The sequence below is a fragment of the Dendrobium catenatum genome, unplaced genomic scaffold (genome assembly GCF_001605985.2).
Source record: "Dendrobium catenatum unplaced genomic scaffold, ASM160598v2 fragScaff_scaffold_1220, whole genome shotgun sequence".
NCBI lineage: Eukaryota > Viridiplantae > Streptophyta > Magnoliopsida > Asparagales > Orchidaceae > Dendrobium > Dendrobium catenatum.
In genome coordinates, this window is record NW_021319682.1 from 10,213,205 (window position 1) to 10,232,342 (window position 19,138).

Here is a 19,138-nt window from a genome sequence, read left to right on the forward strand (position 1 = left end):
GAAATTTTTGGGTTGGATTTTAGTCGGATTTTCAGATCCCCTATGACTCATTTAACGAGCAAATTTAGAAAAAAAAAAAAAAACTAATGATATCCTATTTCTATTTCTATTTATTTATAAGCTGTTTCGAACAAAACTGCTATTATACTAAGTAAAATTAAATTTATTAACCTGTGTACTAATCTACTTATATTCGGCATTATTTTTGTTGATAAAAGATATTAATCTTTGCAGAAGAAACTTATGTTATATATATTATGGAGAAGAAATTTCAAAGGGTGATAAGTAAGATTTGGAGAAATATAAATTGGATATATTAGAAATAACGAATTAGCAATCTTGTCTCAACAACTCCATAGCTATTTATCTGCAGTGTTATTTGAAATTATAAATATTACATTTTCAGGATTCTGCTTGAATTTCAAAAACTTCAGGATTCCATGATGTTTCTTCATAACTTACGTTTAGTTTGGGATGCCTTTCTGCTTTTTAAAACATCTTTTCAGTAAAAAAAAAAAATTATGCTAAAAAGATCTTGAAGAAGTATTAAGAAAACCGTCGCAAACAAAGCCTTAATAACATAAGAAATTTCTTATGGTTGTATTTAATTTGTTTTATGCTAATTATTTACCAATAACTCATCAAATATCCTTCTATTTCTCTCTTAAGAAAAAACAGCCACATTTATGTATCTCAAATCAATAATGTTTATGACAAATCCATTAATGTTTTTGATTTATTTCTATAAAAGTTAATTTCGGGTCACGGGTCGGGTTCGGGTCGAACCCTAAACTGACCTGGCACTATTCGGGTCAACCCGAAACCGACCCGTTTTTGAAAACGGATTAGTTTTACAGAGCCGAACCTGACCCGCTTCGGGTCCGGGTCAACCCGACACGACCCGAATGATCCATTTTCAACAAAAAAATTGCTAGTTTTCGGTTCAAAAATGGGTCTATCTCCTCTTTTTTAGGTCAAAAACGGGTCAATCTCGGATTGCCGAGTCAAAATCGGGTTTTTAGGTCAAAAACGGGTCATTTTCGGGTAAAGGGTTAACCCAACCAAATTTTTGAAATGGGTTGAAATGTTGAACCCGAACCCGACCGGTTTCGGGTTGACCCTAACCCGAAATTTTCAGATCAGGCTCAAGTCGGGCTTTCAGGTCATGTCAAATATTGACACCCCTACTTATTTCTATAAAATGTGATGCATTGTAGTATGATTTTTTTTTTTTTTCAAGTTCATTCTACTGTCATTAATAAACATACAAAGATCATCATAAAGTTACAAAAAAAAGTTAAAAACTCAGTAAAGCCAAATACAAACAAGAACTGATTGAAATATATTTAATCATAGACCACTACTTTCATGGCTATAAAATTTTCCCTTGTTCTTCTCAAACGATTTCATTATTCGAACATAGATTTGAAATCATATGAATGAAAACTTTTCTCTCAACATATTTCTTAAGTTCTTGAAAATTCGCATGAGTAGTATATAGAGAATTTAACGTCTTAATTTTGTACATAAATCCCTTACACAAAATAAGATAATACATGAGGCACCAAAACTTTTATGTGAAAATTCCATGGATGGCTTAACTATAATGGTTCGATAGTTATGGTTCAACGATGGTTCTGCAACGATATTTGTCTCGTGGTGGTTCAATGATAGAAGTTAGATAACGATGGAGTTTTTGTAAGAATACAGTGATGATTAAAGAAGAATGTATGTCAGATTAATTCAATAACCAATAATACTCAAATAAATATATTTGACAACCATGCGATAAACTAAGAATAAAAAATTATTAAAGTTTCATTTGTGACTGCTTTATTATTATTATTAAAGTAATTTCTTATTTAAAAAAAAAAATTGTGATAAAAAGCTACTTTAAATAGCTGTAAAAAACTTTATCAAACCAAGCCTAAGTTGCACTAAGAATCTTATTATTTCTCAAAATATTGCAGCATTATTCTAAATTCAACTTCACAATGCAATACTATACTTCTTTCGCTTGGCAACGAAGTATTGAGAGAAGTTGCGGAGGAACATTCAGCAATAGAGGTCTGGGAGAAGATTGAGACATTTTACTCGAAGCGATCGCTTTATATTTCAAGAAATCTTTGTATACATTTGTTAGTTTTAATGATCAAATTTCTGTATTTTTGTTGTTTGTTGTAAACAGTTTTTGTGTAGCCTTGTTTTTTCTTTATATTCACTTGTGTAAGTACTGTCAGGGATAGGTTACAAAGGGTAATCTGAATAAAATTCTATTCCTCTCTACATTCCTGTGTGTGCAAGTTCCTGGAGGTACCAAGAATTTCATCTCTTGTTTTTGGCTGCTTTGTTCTTGAAAACAGAATTCCCGGTTTTGAAAATTTGGCTTCAACTTCACATTAGAAGGGAGGTGAATTCATTTGTCTTTTTAAAACCAGACTGTGATTCTGCTTTCGGGCGTCGAACACAAGCCAGATATTCATTTAGTTCGTTAGATTATGAACAGAATTTGGCTTCTGCTTCGCCCCAGCAATCAGCAGCTCTTTTCTTTGTGAATTTCGTTTTCTATAATCAAGATTTCGCTTCAACAATTGGTATCAGAGTATAGAAAAATTCAAGATCATGTTCATGCAAAGATTTGAGATCGACAAATTCCCGAGCGAGAATGATTTAGTCTTTGGAGAATAAAAAAGAAGGCGTTGCTAGTCCATTAGGGACCATCAAAGGTGGTATCCAGAGACGAATTTGCGGCACTGACGGATCGAGTGAAGGCAAGAGAAATGCAATTGAAGGCTCGCAACACCATATTGCTTTCTCTTGGTGATGAAGTGTTACGTGAGGTTGCTGAAGAAGAAATGGCCATTGATGTATGGGAGAAGCTTGAATCATTGTTCTTGAAAAAGTCTTTAGCGCATTTTTTCTTCAAGAACTAACTGTACACATTATAAGTGGATGAATCAAAGGACCTCAAGAAGTACATGGATGAGTTCAATAAAATCATTATTGACTTTGCCTCCAATTTTCAAAACCTTGTTATTATCACTTCAGCGCATATATAATCATCTTTATAAAAAATTGTAGCGATCTCAAGCAAACCCTCAGACTGATTTTTTTATCCTTATGCCAATCGTAGTAGCATTTTCTCAGACCTTTATGGTACGGTACCATGCGCTTTTGTTCTTTTTGCGCCAATATATCTTCATGTTGACATATATGTTGTACATTTAGAAAAAAATTAACACACCTATCTGATGCTACCATGCCGAAAAAATTATTCTGTGCGGATACCGAACGCCGTCCGAAGACTAATAAAAATACACCACGTCACTCTTTTACTGTGCCACGGCTCAGTACCGCTCGGTACCACTGCATCCGGACATAGAGATGCGTCCAACGTCTGCACAGAATAATTTATCTTGATGTTGTGTTTGTTGCAATTAAAATTTTGAATTTCTATTGCAATTTTGGAAGCTAGTACTCTTCGAATAGCAAGTATTTTCATATTGCTTTAGGCTTCATTTGGGACGGCTTTTTACTGTTTTGCAAAGCTATTTTGTAGTTAAAAAAAATTCTTAAAAATATGAAAAAAAAAATAGTGATCTAAAGCTGTCTCAAATTAAAGTTTTGTTTGGGATAACTTTTCTGTTGCTTTTAAAAATAACTTTTTAGTATAAAAATTTTTTGAACTAGAATTTTTTATACTAGAAAGCTGTTTCAGAAAGCAATAAGAAAGCTGCTCCAAACGAAGCCTAAATCTTAAACATGCAAGAATTGTTTCTGCTTTGCATGATTATCTACCGGAATAAAACTATTTTTTGCAGTAGACAAGTTAATTAGAGGACAATTTCATAATTATCTTTTGTTTAAGAATAGTTGGGGAGGAACCCATCTCTTAATTAAGCATGGACTCCCCAGGCATGTAAAAAGTATTGCATGCAGTGGAAATTTCTTATGATGGGGATGGTTATAAAATTATGCAGAATACATGTTCTTCGCAGATGGATGGGTACATTTGCAAATGTGAATTTTAAAAGTTGAACCTATCTCTTAACTATGAAACCTAAAAATTGTTGCTGGTGCAAACGGCTAATAGTTTTCATTCCCCGAAAACCCTTTTCGCACCGCTTAGCCCTATCCCCTTCTAGAGGTATTTTAGTGATAGGTTCTATAGGAACTGGACGATCCTGTTAGGTCAAATACCTAGCGACAAACTCCTATGTTCCTTTCATTACGGTATTTCCGAACAAGTTCCTGGATGACAAGCCTAAAGGTTATCTTATTGATGATAGTGACGATATTGATGATAGTGATGATGACCTTGATATTGATACGGAGCTGCTAACTATGTATATGACGCCGAAAATAGACCGATTTGATATCACCCTTCAATTTTTTTTATAGTAGTGAATAAGCATTATTTGTAGAGAATTGGATATATATGAAGAGGTGCCTCATAATGCTCTGTGATATGTTGATTTCTTGAGGATTTGATGGAATTTATTAACGAATTATGCATACGAAGTTATATATTATATGCTGGTTTTAGTAGAAAGAACTATGCTTATGAAGCTTATTCATGAACAATAATGATAAAGCACCTAACAAGTTGCCTATTACACCATTAAGATGAATTATGAAAATTAATCTTTTGAGTGCAGTTCCTATTGGGAATGTACTGTAGAGAGGAAGAGAAGCCTTAGTTTGAATATTTATTATTTAAAAGGATTAGAACTTGGAAGGCATAGCTATGAGTGTCAGCTCATTCGGTGGTTTTACAAATTTTCAGGAAGGAGTCAGGATCAAGTATTAGAGTGAAGATACATATGAGATTCAAATTTTATTTTGTTTATGCATTTTGTTTAGTTTTATCTTTTTGTAGTCAAGAGTTAAAGATAGTGATGAATGAATGAATTAAACTCTTGGCTATTGTATAAAAATTTTGAATAATGAATATAATTTTATGTTTATTGAATTTCAAATAAGCTAACATATGCGATGGTAGCAGTAGTCGCCAACGAGGTTGCGGTGATGGTCATAGATGCGATAACGACTACTAGGTGGTGGTAATTGTTTTTAATTACTTAAAATACCTAAAAAAATTGTGTCGTTATTAAAAATAACTTTTTTTTTATTTTTTTTTATTTTATTTTTTTTTTTTAAATAACTTGATTTAAAATAAAGCCCAATTTGTTGAAGGCTTTGTTTGGTATGATTTTCTTACTATTTACTAAAGCTACTTAGTACAAAACTTATGCACTAAAAAACTACTTTAATAAACAGTAAGAAAGCTGTCCCAAACAAAACCTAAATGACGATTATAAGGGTATATCAACAAAGGAGCTACACCAAAATACATAAAGATTTCCATGAGCTAAAAAACAAAATGTAAAGGAAAAACTATTGACAAATGAGACACCCCCATTGAAACCTACCAAAAAGCAGGGATGGGTTCAGCTGAAAAGTTGAAAATAACAAGCACCGAATTTGAGATAACTTTTCTTACATCTTACCTATCGCTACCACACTTCTGTCACAAGTAATTTTGTTTAATTGGAGGAGCTGTCACTGTGGTGAGAATCAGCTTTCCACATTCAGATTGCTAGATGGTGGTAGCTGACGTTCAGCATTTTCTGGAAGACAAAAGTTTAAAATTCATAACAGTAATCAAACACTTTTTTTTTTTTTACAATTGTTTCAGATAGCTATCTCAAACAGTATCTATGAACCACTTTGTAGTGTAATCTGAAATGGATTTTAGGTCAGTGCAGGCAAGGAAAGCTGTTCATATTGCTGCACCTCTTCACCAATTTGTTGTTGGGCTTCATCAATTTTGTTTGAATTTATATCCTTTTTCGATCTTGTGAAGAAATGCTCATACTGTTTCAGTGGCCAAAAAATCACTTTTTTTTAGAAAAGCATTATCTATTGAAACAGCAAAAACTCCATCCAATTACTTAGTATTCTAAACTGTAATGAAAATTCTGCTTTCATCCCCGTAAAGCAAAGGACTTAGTTTCAATGCTTCAGTTATCTGATCTTAGTAAAGTTTGGCTGTGTTACCCGATTTGGAGAAAATTTTTCAGTTTCTAAATTCTAAGCTTGTTGGATATTAAAATTTGCATTTCGTGATCATTTCTTTGGATACAAAGAATAAAATTCTAAAGTAACATATTTTTTTTAATCATTTTATTATAATAATTATTTAAATAATAAATATTTAATTTTAAAAATAAATAAATAAATTCAAATTTATAAAATAAAGCTGGAGCTCGACTCATTTACATCTCCAGACCCACATACTCCAAAACTGTCAAATATACAACTAATTTTCCTTAATTAACAATAAACCGATTGATAATTTTCCTTTTGATGTAGCTCAAAATATAAATCAAAATTCAACCACGGCTACTCCGAAAATTGAAATCATGATAGCGATCAATTCCATGTATGGATGGATGTCTTCGACCGTTCGTGACGACATAATGGAACATTGCTTGCAGATGAAGAAGATGAACTAAGAGCCAATTATGTCGCAATCAAATATTTTTATTTATGTTCAGAGCATGTACTTTACCATTTGCGGGCTCCTCATTAAACGAAAGGTGTGTCGCTTCCTGGGGGCAATATTGTATGGTCAGATATTAAAGAAATTTCTTATTATAGGGATTGATAAGTGATGAACGGTGATCCGCCATTGACTGCTATAGGTACAATCCCTATAGAATTTTTTTTTCCCCCTGAGATGGTAGTAATAATGCATTGCAGTCGTCATAGATTCGCGTCTATGAAAAAGACTAATGTTTTGTTTGCACTTTGCATTGAAGAAATGGAATGGGAACATAATAATTTCTGAATTAATTATAAATTTGTAGTCAATATTTAAGATGAATAAATGTTATATTTCTTAAATAGAATGCTAAATTTTAAATATTTATAATTTTTTTTTACCTATTTATGCTGTTAAATGATCTGTGCAAGAAAATAAACTTTTATACTCGACTATTTTGATAAAAAATAAATACGATAAATCTCACAAAAATTTATAAATCTATTTTGAGATAATGGTAACTGATATGTCATCAAAAGTTTGTCTTGATTGAGCACGACTAACTATGCAAAAATAATATTAAAGTTTTAAAGAATTAAAATTGGGACCATCTGAACTACAATTTTAATAAGTTTATAGTCAAATTGAACATCTCGGCTAGACATATCCAACGACATCAAAATCGGTCCAATCCGGGTCACCCAAATGGGCCCAAATCAAGGGTCTAATGTATATTTGAAAGGTTTAATTCATTAATTAGATGATCAAATGATCATTCAATATGGCATGCTTATAGTCGAATCAAGCGGCTCGACGAGACAAATCCAACGAGCCCAAGATCGCTTAATTCTGATGTCATTAAAGCGCATAAATACTTGATAAACGCTCTATAATCAAAGCAATTATTAATAGTCATCTGATGGAACACGCCTAACATGCCATTAATTCCAACCATCGTCAAACTCCTTCATGTTTGTCGATCTTCTGCCTATTCTTTGATCACCATCAACAAATTTTCATTCTTTTGTCCACCATCCATTCAAGATCATAAGCACCGATTTAGATTTGGCAAAATATTCAACATATTATGTTTTCTTTGTATTTAAGTTTGGGAACAAATCAATCTCTGCTTTTAATTTGAACAATAGTAAAATCCTTTTAATTGGACGAGGCACCATAATTTTTCCCTTTTTAGAATTTTCCACATAGAAACCCTGATGTCCCTTTGTTCTTAATTCTTAAGTTCCTATTTGTGTGTTAAATTTTCGAGCATAACTAGGACGTAATTTCTCCGCTGCGAATTTCTCCGCCGCAACCATAACATATAAATAATTAATTAAAATAATATTATGCTCATTTTTAAATGAATTAAAATGCTAAAATTTATGAGGACAAAAAAATTGGACAGAATGTTCTTATTTAAATTTCCAAAAAAAAAAAAACTGCCAATCGAGCCCAGACCAACTTCTTGCCATAATACATTGACAATAGAACCTTAGAAAGAAAAAATAATAATAACACATGGACTGCAGCGTTACAAAGTAAATCATCTAAAATCCAACTTAGATGGAAGCAAAACACTGTACAGTTCTATCGTCAAAGCTTTTATGTACAATTTCAGTGATAGAAAGCAAGAAACACACCTTCTCCTGAGCATGATTCCTCCTTTATGCATCTACCTCTGCCTTACCAAAGCTCTACTTATGTGGCTAAAGTTGACTTGACTTGAACCTATTTGCTTGCTTCTGCATAGAAAATATGCTGAAATGACAAAATTTGTTAAATTCCATCATTTCACACACACAAGTAATGAAAAAAAAATGAAATCCTCATTTTCGAATGCATATTTTCTAGGTAGAAGCAAACAGTTGGGAATAAAGGCAAATTACTAGGTGCGGACATCGGACAGAGATAATTATCCGGATTTCTCTCTGTCTACAATAAAAGCTCCGTCAAAGCGCAGCTCAAAGCGCAGCTGCTAGAGCGGCGCTTTGACTATGCTTTTCCTGTAGACAGAGAAAAATCTAGGTGTTTCTCTCTGTCTGGTGTCCGAACCTAATAATTTCTCGGAAATAAAAAGAAAGAATGGCTGAAGCAAAAAAAAGAACTCAATTAATCAGAGAACTCTTCCAAATCTGTGTCTTCATTCTTGAGAAAATGATCATAATCCACGGCTGTTCTGTTGGGTAAAGCTTTTCCTACCGGTACTGTTTCTCCATAATCCCAGTCACCCCAGTCTTGCTCATCAGAACCTGATAAAGCCTCACTTCTGCTTAAATTATCCCTTCCATCTTTGATTTCCACTCTCTGCTGGACTTGGGCAGAAAAACCAGCTTCGCTCTTAGTTTCACATATGCAGGTTGAAGGGTTTTCATGAAATTCACCTCTTCCAGGTCTAATCTCATTGGGCTCTCCCATAAATCCTTTCTGAAATGTGCGGATCTTCGATGCAAACACATCCCAAGTCAAACTGGTTCTATTCTGACACAGAGAGTAAAGCTTTTTCGCATTAGGTCGAATGGTCCTTTTGTGCCCAAAATACCTCCTGCACAAAAGCAAACAAAATCTTCAAACATAATTCAAGTCCATAATTACTAAAATATCTTAGAACATACCTTCTTCCAGCTAACATTTTTGCCATGTTGCCGTTGTTATTGGTAACAAATACATCACTTTCATCGCAGACAATGTAATCAAGAGCTGCCATGCGTGATGAAAATGGCAAAAATGGTGAAAGCTCCTCCTTGCTTGCTAATGTGTCTTTGGAATGGAAGTTAGGGAAGAGTGCCTTAAGAGGCGCCAGTGTTTCCTCCCCTCCATATACTTCTCCAGATGCTACATAGATGTGAACATCATTTCCAAAACCTAATGCCCTCAGCATGAGGCCTACCTCTTCTGGAGTAAGCGGACACCTACCCTGCCTGCGTTCCTTATCTGGGTTGCTTTCCTGCAAATAATTCGATTAAGCTAATCAACTGCCCGCCCATAAGTTTTTTTTTTTTTTGGGGACATTTTGACCAATTAAGGCAGACTCATACATACATCTCATACACAAAGACTCAAATCCAAGACTTCTTAATTGATAGTCAAAGCTCCCAACCAACAGGTCAAGATGAGCTGTGTCGCACGGATAAGGTAAAATATTTGAATGCAAGAAGAAAAGTTATTCACTCACGTGTAAATTTTTCCACCTCTTCCGTATGGTGCCTAATTCCAATCTTTCCTTATCACCCCCACCATAATAGCAACCAGAAAAGGCAAGCATGTCGGGTTCAAATCTGTCACAATAATCGTCCATCATGAGCCATGGAAGAACACCATTTTTTTATTTTTTTTTCATTTTAGTGGTGCTTTTGAATATATATACAATTAGTAGTGCTGATGAAAATTACAATCATAAATAGTAAACTTGATATAAAACAAGAATAAAACCATTTTCAAATTAACAGAGGTTTGCATCAAAATGACACCGTCAAGAGAAGATAATTACCTAAGGTGAAGAGCAATGAAATGCTTACTCTTTGATTTCATTCTCTTTATCAACGTTTCACCCATCTTTCGTATTGGATCAGTGAATCTCAGAGCATGATAGTTAACTCTACAACGCAGTTTCTGAAGGTCATTTTCCAACTTATTTGAAAGCCTGTAATCAAACTTTGTCAGCTGAACCACCTGCACCATAGTAAAAAGAAAAAAAAAAATTGGCCTCTATAGCGATGATTTCTTGATACTAGAGAATGCAACAGATGTGAATTCCACATTTATCATATATAAGCCAGCTAAAAAAGTATGAATTGCAAAAGACTAACTTTATAGAAATTAGCATATAGGATTTACAGATGTCCATATTTCCTTTACATTGTCATGTAAACATGTGTAATTACTAGAGCAATACGAATGGAGTGCTTTAGGAACTTCCACTATGACAACATGGAAATCCACACTAAAAGTTGTGGGAACGAGTGAAATTTTGAGGATATAAATCATTTTTACTGATTGACACTTCTTATGAATTCAATAAATCAAAATTTAGTAGGCTATTTTTTAACTATTTATGAATTAGATAGGGATATTAAAACTGCAAATTATATTTCAAAATCATGCAGACTTCGTTGGCATCTTTTCAACTATTTATGGATCAGATTAGTAGATTGAAGCCATAAAATTTATTCACTTCTGGAATATAATTTTTATTTTGAATTACCATAAAATTAGAAAAACTAACTTCATTTGATATATAACCGAATGGCTTTCATGAATTTCACACACCTTGCTAATAATGACAAAAAGAAAAAAGCAGATTAAAAAAAATGGAGTCAGCCTGCTTTCGTGAACTGTAATCCAATTACCTATTACCCCAACTGGAACACTCGCACAAAGTTCCATAAAGTTGCGTACAATTTGTTTCAGAAGATGCATATCAGAAAAAAACCATCCAATTTTTGTGAACCAATAGTAAAGGCAATCCCGCATCACCCAAGACAATGGTGGAGGAAACAAGGAGCGCAAGAAGGAATGGAAGGGGGGATGAAGTAACAAATTAAATTGCAACTTCTACCTACCCCTTTTTCTTCAGTCCATAAATGAAACTAAACCAATTTAAAAACTCTTATCATCGATAATGGAATCCCTATCAAAAGCACCAATTGTTTGATTATCTTTTTAGAATTCATCATTTACAAGCAATTAGTTTATCTGCTCCATTTCCCTATAGCAAAAATGGTCCCTTTTTCCTGGAGCAAGTTGTTATTTCAAGTTTAGAGACCGTTAAGATAATAATTATCTGTATGTCCATACATGCCCATATAGGTATATCTCATATGCCAAGCAGGCTCACACTCAAGGAGCTCGGTCAAGAGATACGCTTGCCCAAGGTGAGCCTCGGCCCGAGGAGCATTCACCAGAATAAAGTTAGAGATAGACTGGTATTCATCCTAATGAAGCTCGCATTATAATGTATCAGTCTCTCAATCACATGCTCAGTAACAGCAAATCATTAACAATGAATCAATAAAAATAAATCAGTGTCTTATGTACATGTCCAAGCAACATATTAAAAAAAGAATTCCAGCTTGTGTGGTATTTTTAATCAGTCATATTAAACAACTAAGAAATTCTAGCTTGTGAGGTGTTTTAAGCAGTCATATTAAACAAGTAAGAAATTCAAGCCTATGAAATGTTTGACCAGCAAATATTCATAATTAAGTACTCGGGTGGCTTTAAGTAATCAGAGTCATCACTCTTGCCCGTCAACACAATATTTCTTCTTATGACCCCAATCAATAAATCACGTGAATCAATAGAGGATACCATCACACATCACAATATTTAAAGATAAGTTCGCCATCCACCATCCTATACATAAATAAATCAGCTTTCAACCAGTCTCGGTAATAACGCAGCCTTTCTTGTTGTTACACACATAATATCTTAAAAGTAATTATGATCAGCTATTACTCATTCGCATGCTCGTACATATTCACAATGCTTGCATTAAAAGTATAATCATATCAAAATACCCAAATCATTATTTTACTCAAATTGTACAAAATACAATAAATAATATTTTAACCAATAAAAACACAAAATCATTCAATCAAAATGATCAGAATATTCGGTACTACTATATACCAAAAGCTGTACGTACAGTGAAAATTCATTACATTAGGAGAAAATGTAATAAATATATATTTAAATAAAAGAATAAATCCCAAAATCAAAATATTTAAAAATAAAGATAGAATAGAAGTCATCTACAATTGAAGAAATTTCAAAGAAACAGTGAAACGAATCGGCGACCAAAAGCCTGCTTCCTCTCTCCTTACTCCCCTTCCCTTCTACCCCCTTCTTCCCTTCCTTTCTTGGCAAGCCAAACGAGAGAGGAAGAAACGGGCTAAGTGGAAAAAGAAATTTATATTAAAAAATATTTTTAGTACTTTGCACCGTAGTGGTCCAACCTGACGTCGTAGCACCGCATATTCATTCCATAGTTACTATAGAATATAGAGCATCGGCGCTACGACAACGAATTCCGGTGACCCTAGAGTCACGGCGCTCAAAATCTCGGCGCCACAATGCCACGGTGCAATTTTTTTAAAATTTTCAAATAAATTCATTTAAGAACTCTAGGTTGTTACATCACAGCTACACTCATTTATAAAACTCATTGCTCACCCCAACGGGCTTGCCACTTGTATGGGAGATTCGGCTTCATGGACTCGCCTAAAATGCCCATCCCAGAAGACTCATCCAAAGTACTCACCAGAATCAGCGACCAAAAACTCGCTTCCTCTCTCCTTTCTCCCCTTCCCTTCTACCCCCTTCTTCCCTTCCTTTCTTGGCAAGCCAAATGAGAGAGGGAGAAATGGGCTACGAGGAGAGAAATTTATATTAAAAAATATTTGTTAGTACCTAGCGTCATAGCGCTCCAACCCGGCACCGTAGCACTGCATGCTGATTCCATGGTTATTGTAGAATGAAGAGCATTGATGCCAAGATGTCAAATTGCGGCGCACCCATAGTTGCCCCCCCCCGCCGGAGTCAAAGCACTCAAAATCTCAGCGTTGCAGTGCCATGGTGCAAATTTTTTAATAAATCTATTTAAGAACTTTGGGTTGTCACATCACAACTACAGTCATTTAGGAAATTCATTGCTCGCCTTGAGGGGCATGCCACTTGTCTAGGAGGCTCGCCTTCATGGACTCGCCAAAAAATGTCCATCTCGAATGACGCATCCAAGCCACTCACCCTCTAGGATTTATCAAGGGCACTCACCCCCGAGTACTCGCTCAAGGTACTCATTATGGGCATCCCAAGCCACATCAGAGAGAAAGGGCAATATGTATACATTTCATCCTAGTCCATGTGTTTGTGTCAGTATATACTTAAATCATATATTATTTTTCTATTTTTTTAAAGTAGCCTAGCACTCTTACTCCTATAAAGGAGTTAAAAGCCATATTTTAGACATCATGTCATTTTTAATATTCATAAAGATTACTTAGCTTTTCATCTGCTCTCCATAATCACTGATTTCCCCTTTCTATTATCTTACTCTAGCTAGCCAAACTTATTAATAGGGTCTGGTGTCACCCAAGAATAAATTTGAATACAATGTTACCTAAGTGCAGCAGAACGCAATTGAAAATGAAACTCTTGCAATAGTTGCAGTTTACTAATAAGACAATTTTCTTTTTTGCAAGTATTAGCAGCACAATTGAGCTTATTGTTCTTAGCCTACGTGCCAACTACCTGCCAGATTTCAGAAAGATGATTTACTGATCTGTAAAAAAAAAACATGATATGTCCAAGGCCATCTTTTAGGAGAAAAGGTAATTAAATATGCCCTCCTCAAGTTGTAGATTATTATAACACCAAAACAATGATAACAAGAGATTATAATTCTAAACTTTAACGGCATTATTCATGAATTGCAGATATACCAAAAAGCAACAAGAAAATAGATTAGTATACTCTTTCATTTCCTTGCATCTTCAAACCCATTTGTATCGGTTATTTAAAAGGTTTAAAAACAAATATGAACTATAGTTAGAAAAAGAAGATTCAAAATGGCAGTAGTAGAAATATAAGTATATGCACGACAGAAACAACAGGGATATGAAGTTTTAGATCTTGCAGAAACTTGAAACTTACACGTTTTTTAAGAAGAGCAGGAAAAACACGATTTTGATAGCATCTTGGAGTGCATTTCCTTGGAACTCGCATTCTATAAGGAGTAGCAATAACTTTACCTCCCTTGCTTGGGAGCTCTTTTACTATCTTGACGTCTTTTGAGAGAGATGAGATGAACCATTCAACATCAAATACTTCAGTGAAATTGCTGTGAACATATAAAAACCAAATTCACAGCCACTTTACTCTTTAATCTTCTTTCCACGATTTTTTTTTAAGTATTTAAAAAAGTGCAGAAACTGAAGCAAACCTTGCATCCTTCCAGAATGACATTTGGTCCAGCGTAGGAACAACAAGGGTAGCATTCAATATTCGAGCGGCAACAACAGCATCAGTAATCTGAATCCATCAATAAGCCACAAGAGTTCTAAATCAATCAGTCTAAACTCGCAGAAACTTAAAAGATAACGTTCCATGAATTATGATCTCATTCAAGTCAATACAAAGGCTTGAATTAGAATGTAATCACGAACTATTTTCTTGATGACTTAATGTGCAAGAATAGGGTTCAATACTTTAACACAAGGCTAATACAACAATAACATGCATCCAAAATGGTAAATTATTGAAGAATTTAACTGCCACCAAAAAATCATGGAAAAGTTCCAATTTCGGGGAATCAGGCGAGGAGTGATTCAATCAAATATAAATAAGACATAAAGAAGATCATCATGCAACATATCAAAAATTTTATATAATCTCACCCAATTTATGTCCCGAAAAATTTATATAATTTTCCCCAATTTTTTTACTATGTTAATGCTGTCACATCAACGATTGAAAGCTAGATATAGGTAGACATATATACACACAACTCATTCTAAAAAAAATAAAAAATAAATCTCAATGCAAAAAATTATATGGAGAAGTGAATTTTGTCAGAAAAAATGAAAGGCTAATAAAAATTTTTTAAAAAAAATCACCAAAAAAATCTTTGTCAGAACGAACAAGAATAAACTCACCCCTGTTCTCTGTTGGTTTAACCCGCCACTTGTTGAAATCATCAGATACCTATCCGGATAAATGATCGCATCAGCTTCTGCGAACAAGGAAGCCATGTGAAATTCAGCATAGCTCTAAAGATTGCCAGAACAATGGTTATAACAAAAGTTCGAAAGAAAGCATGAAAGTTGGGTAAAACCACGAGGGCAATAAAGAAAAAAACATATCGAATTTAAATCCTTCCAATGTGGGAAAGTAGAGATGGGCAACATCAAATTTCAAAGAATCGAATAGACTCCAATGCAATCCTCCGGAGGAGATTCTTAAACCATCAGCAAATCCGGAAGGAACCATCGGATTCCCAACTCAAACACAGCGCGCGGAAACAGGAATTATAACAAGAAGTGAAGAACTAGCACTTACTCTCAAACTCCTTGCTCGCATTGCTACACCCATAGAAGTATCTCGATCCTTTCGATTCCCAGATATCACTCCCCTGCATATCGCCTCCGTTCTGCAATCCAAATCCTGATTAATCATCCAAGATCCCAAACAACACAGGATTCCCACCAAATCAAACCCAGAAGAAACGGATGAAAAGGACAAACCGGCACGCGAAAAATCTCGCCACCCGACACCTTCCCCTTCATCTCCATAGGATTCTCCAGCTGCGTAGGCATCAAATACAACCACAAACAATCATCATGGCATCGACCCAAAGAAAAAGGACCGAAAATAATAAGCCATTCTTAATTACCAGCATCGAGGAGCGCCTCGCCCTCCGCGAGTGCTCCGGCGGGTTGGGAAACGCCGGCTGGTCCACAAGCGGCGGCGCCAGCACCGTCAGGAATGCCAATACCATGAATATAAACAACGCCGCAGCCGATATCGCCGTCATCCCAGACATTCTCGCCGCCGTCACCATTCTCTCGTGGTGCCGCCTCCTCTGAAAAGCCATCTCTCTCTCTCTCTCTCTCTCTCTCTCTCTCTCTCTCCGTTGAAAGCAAAAAAAAAAAAAACTCTTCTCATACGAAGCGCGAAGTAGATGAAATAAAATAGGGAGGCGAATAAAAGAAATCAATTATAAGATAAATCAATAACAGCGATAATGGTAGTTTCCGTATCGTTTTCCATTTGCCTTCCGCCCTCAGCTTCTCTGATATACTTACCCTTTTGTTTTCTTTGGTGGGTAGAATTGTGTGCAGTGAACGCATAAAAAATGAGAGCAACCAACCGATGCCGATCCGCCAGCTTCGGCTCTGATTCTGACTCTTGTTATTATTTTGTTTTATTTTGGAAGAACTCCGATTCAGACTCGGTTCCTGTACCCTCCAGCCAATCACGTGACAGCAGCACGCTATCGGAATTAATATTTTTTTTTAGATAATTTTTTAGGATAATCATCACAGTGAGTTGGATAATCCGCCCTGTATATTACCCGTTTCAGTTATTTGGTTTTATCGATACTACAAACATAACGAAATAGTCAGCCGGCGCTCAGTATTTATTGAACATTTAGCCCAATTTAGACGAATTCTAAGTTGTTAAAATAATTAATAAGTTTGAGCAATTTTTAGCAAAAGCTAATAATTTTGAACATAATTTTTTACGCTCGTATTCATATTTATTTTTGTTGTGTGCGCCAGATTTTTCTCGTTAGACCGTCAATTGAAGCCGAATTTCTGCCTGACAGCTAAACGTCGCCGGATTTATAATCTCCTCTTGTTACTTTATTTCAACCCGAAGGTTGATTGTTATACTCTGATCATCCTCAATTTCAAGGACGAGTCAGCCACTTGTAGTTTAATCAAACACTAGTGGAATCATTTCAACTGGGTGTGAACCCGTGGCTTTTCCCTTTTCCAGAGTTTTTCATATAAAAATTATGATGTTACATTTTTCTTCTGTTTGTGTGCAGGATATGCATAAATGCTGACACGAAAATTCTTAACTCTATCGCCGTGTATATTCTAGCCCGCAACAATTATTTTAAACTGATTTTGTACACTCATATTTATGCACTCATTTTCATTTTAAAATTATTTTTATTATACAATTTTAAACTTATTTTAATTTTATTCTTATAAAAAATATGATAATTTAATATGACGAGTAGACGCGATTAGAATGGACTCATATTTTCACACTATCTAATTTTGCTGCTCTTACATTGAGCCATATTAGTTATCATATGATCATTTTATAAGCTGCTATATATATATACTATCCGAAATCTCAATTGACGATTATGTCCTTATGATAAGAACAAATTGCTAAAGTTAGCCCTATGCAGGAGGGAATTTAAGCTCATTCATATGGGCAGTTTTGCACTTTCAGTTTTATACCGCCCAAATATTCTTGGGCCAGGTTAGTACCTCAACACATGGAACAATTATTGGGAACAATTATTAGGTCAGGTGACCTGACGTAGCTATACGTTCGGACGCCAATAACATGTCGCCACGTGGTCTTAATCAATACCACGCGGCCCGACGACTTGACCCGGGATTGCTATGCTCGCGTATTGCTCGATATTTCTAGGTATTGCTCGGTATTGCTAGGTATTGCTTGGCAATAATAAAAAATATCGCTCTTATGCAGATAAATCTATTTATATAATTTTGTCTCCAGAATCCACAAACTGAACTTTTTTAACTTCTTACTTTAATTTGTACAATTTTTGTTATCTGGAGGTTACGGATTTGTGGCTAGGAAAAAGCCTATATGCAAAGCAGGGGTCGGGTAGGGCATGTGAGCTCCTCTCAAGAACCTACATTTCTGGAAGCCTCTGCATTTTATCTCTAGATTTTTATTACCATAGTTATGAAACTTGAAGCTGCTTTTATTCTCAGTTTTCAGATCTTATGGCGAATTCAATTAATTTATCCAATTTCAGAAGAACCATCTTGACTTGGTTTAGTATATCAGGGTCCGTGGATCCCCTAGGAACATCCCAAAAAAATACAATAATCTAGTGTATCTCACTTGGCTGTTGTGGTTAAAAAAAATCCAAAACAACAACATCAATCATTTATCCCACTGTTTGGGGGGGGGGGGCTACATGAATCATTTTTCTTTATTGTGTCCTATTAAGAGTCAAATTCTCATTTAAATATAATAAACAATGGTATTTCTAATACTTTTTAACCAAGTCTTTTTAGGTTTGCCTCTATCTTTCTTAACATATTTCGGATATAATACACCTAATCTCCTAACTAGGTTATTGGAAGGCCGATACTTTAGTTCAATATTATTTGAAAAATGTTGTTATCTCGATTAGAGTAGTAGTTGCATTTAAGTGCAACCTACCAATAATTATATGTTCGGTCCGCGATTAGATCTATAAAATACAAGCCAACATGAATGATCAGCAGTTGTTTATCTTTTGATTTTTATTTTTGGTTCCTTTTTCGTCGAGATATCTAGAAGCTAGGATCTAGATTGTTTGCCTGTTTCCTAGATTACAATTATCTTTAGTTGCAATATTGAGATGGCGCAGAAACAAACAAGCCTTATATGCTACTAGAATAATTTTGCATGTAATTTGTCAGCAAACCCAATTGCCTCTAAGTTTGGTCTTAGCTTTTTTGAGGTGGAGTGCATCATTTGCTATACTGCTAGAGTAAGAGTAGTATATGTGGTTAACTGAATGTTTCCGGTTATGTTATAGTTTTATACAGCAACATGTATCTTTTGTTTGGATAAGTTTATGAATTGCTGCGCAGCCTTTATACTTGCGTTTGAATGTCATTGAGGAAGAACCTTTTTTTACCGTTCACACTTTCATCTTTTGCCAAGAAGGAAATAAATACTCCTGTTCTCCTTGTTTTTTCAATTTCTTAAGCTGCAAACCCTCTTTATTAGTGGAACCCATGACTTCAGCATGAGACAATTTTCTGGCCAAAGTTAGAGTTTCATTATCAAGAAGTAATGTCTACGTTCTTTCCAGTTCATTTA

General features: G+C 34.8%; 1 protein-coding gene across 1 annotated transcript; it reads right to left on the reverse strand.

Annotated features, from left to right (window-relative positions):
• Positions 1-8,507: 8,507 nt before the first annotated feature.
• On the reverse strand, positions 8,508-16,160 carry LOC110100396 (O-fucosyltransferase 6). Its single transcript, XM_020827881.2, has 10 exons — positions 15,939-16,160; positions 15,790-15,849; positions 15,605-15,695; positions 15,202-15,278; positions 14,490-14,578; positions 14,201-14,387; positions 10,038-10,219; positions 9,723-9,825; positions 9,163-9,494; positions 8,508-9,092 (listed from the first exon to the last, which is right to left on the reverse strand). The coding sequence occupies exons 1-10, from the start codon at positions 16,137-16,139 to the stop codon at positions 8,660-8,662; spliced, it is 1,755 nt and encodes a 584-aa protein (XP_020683540.2). The 5' UTR covers positions 16,140-16,160; the 3' UTR covers positions 8,508-8,659.
• Positions 16,161-19,138: the final 2,978 nt, after the last annotated feature.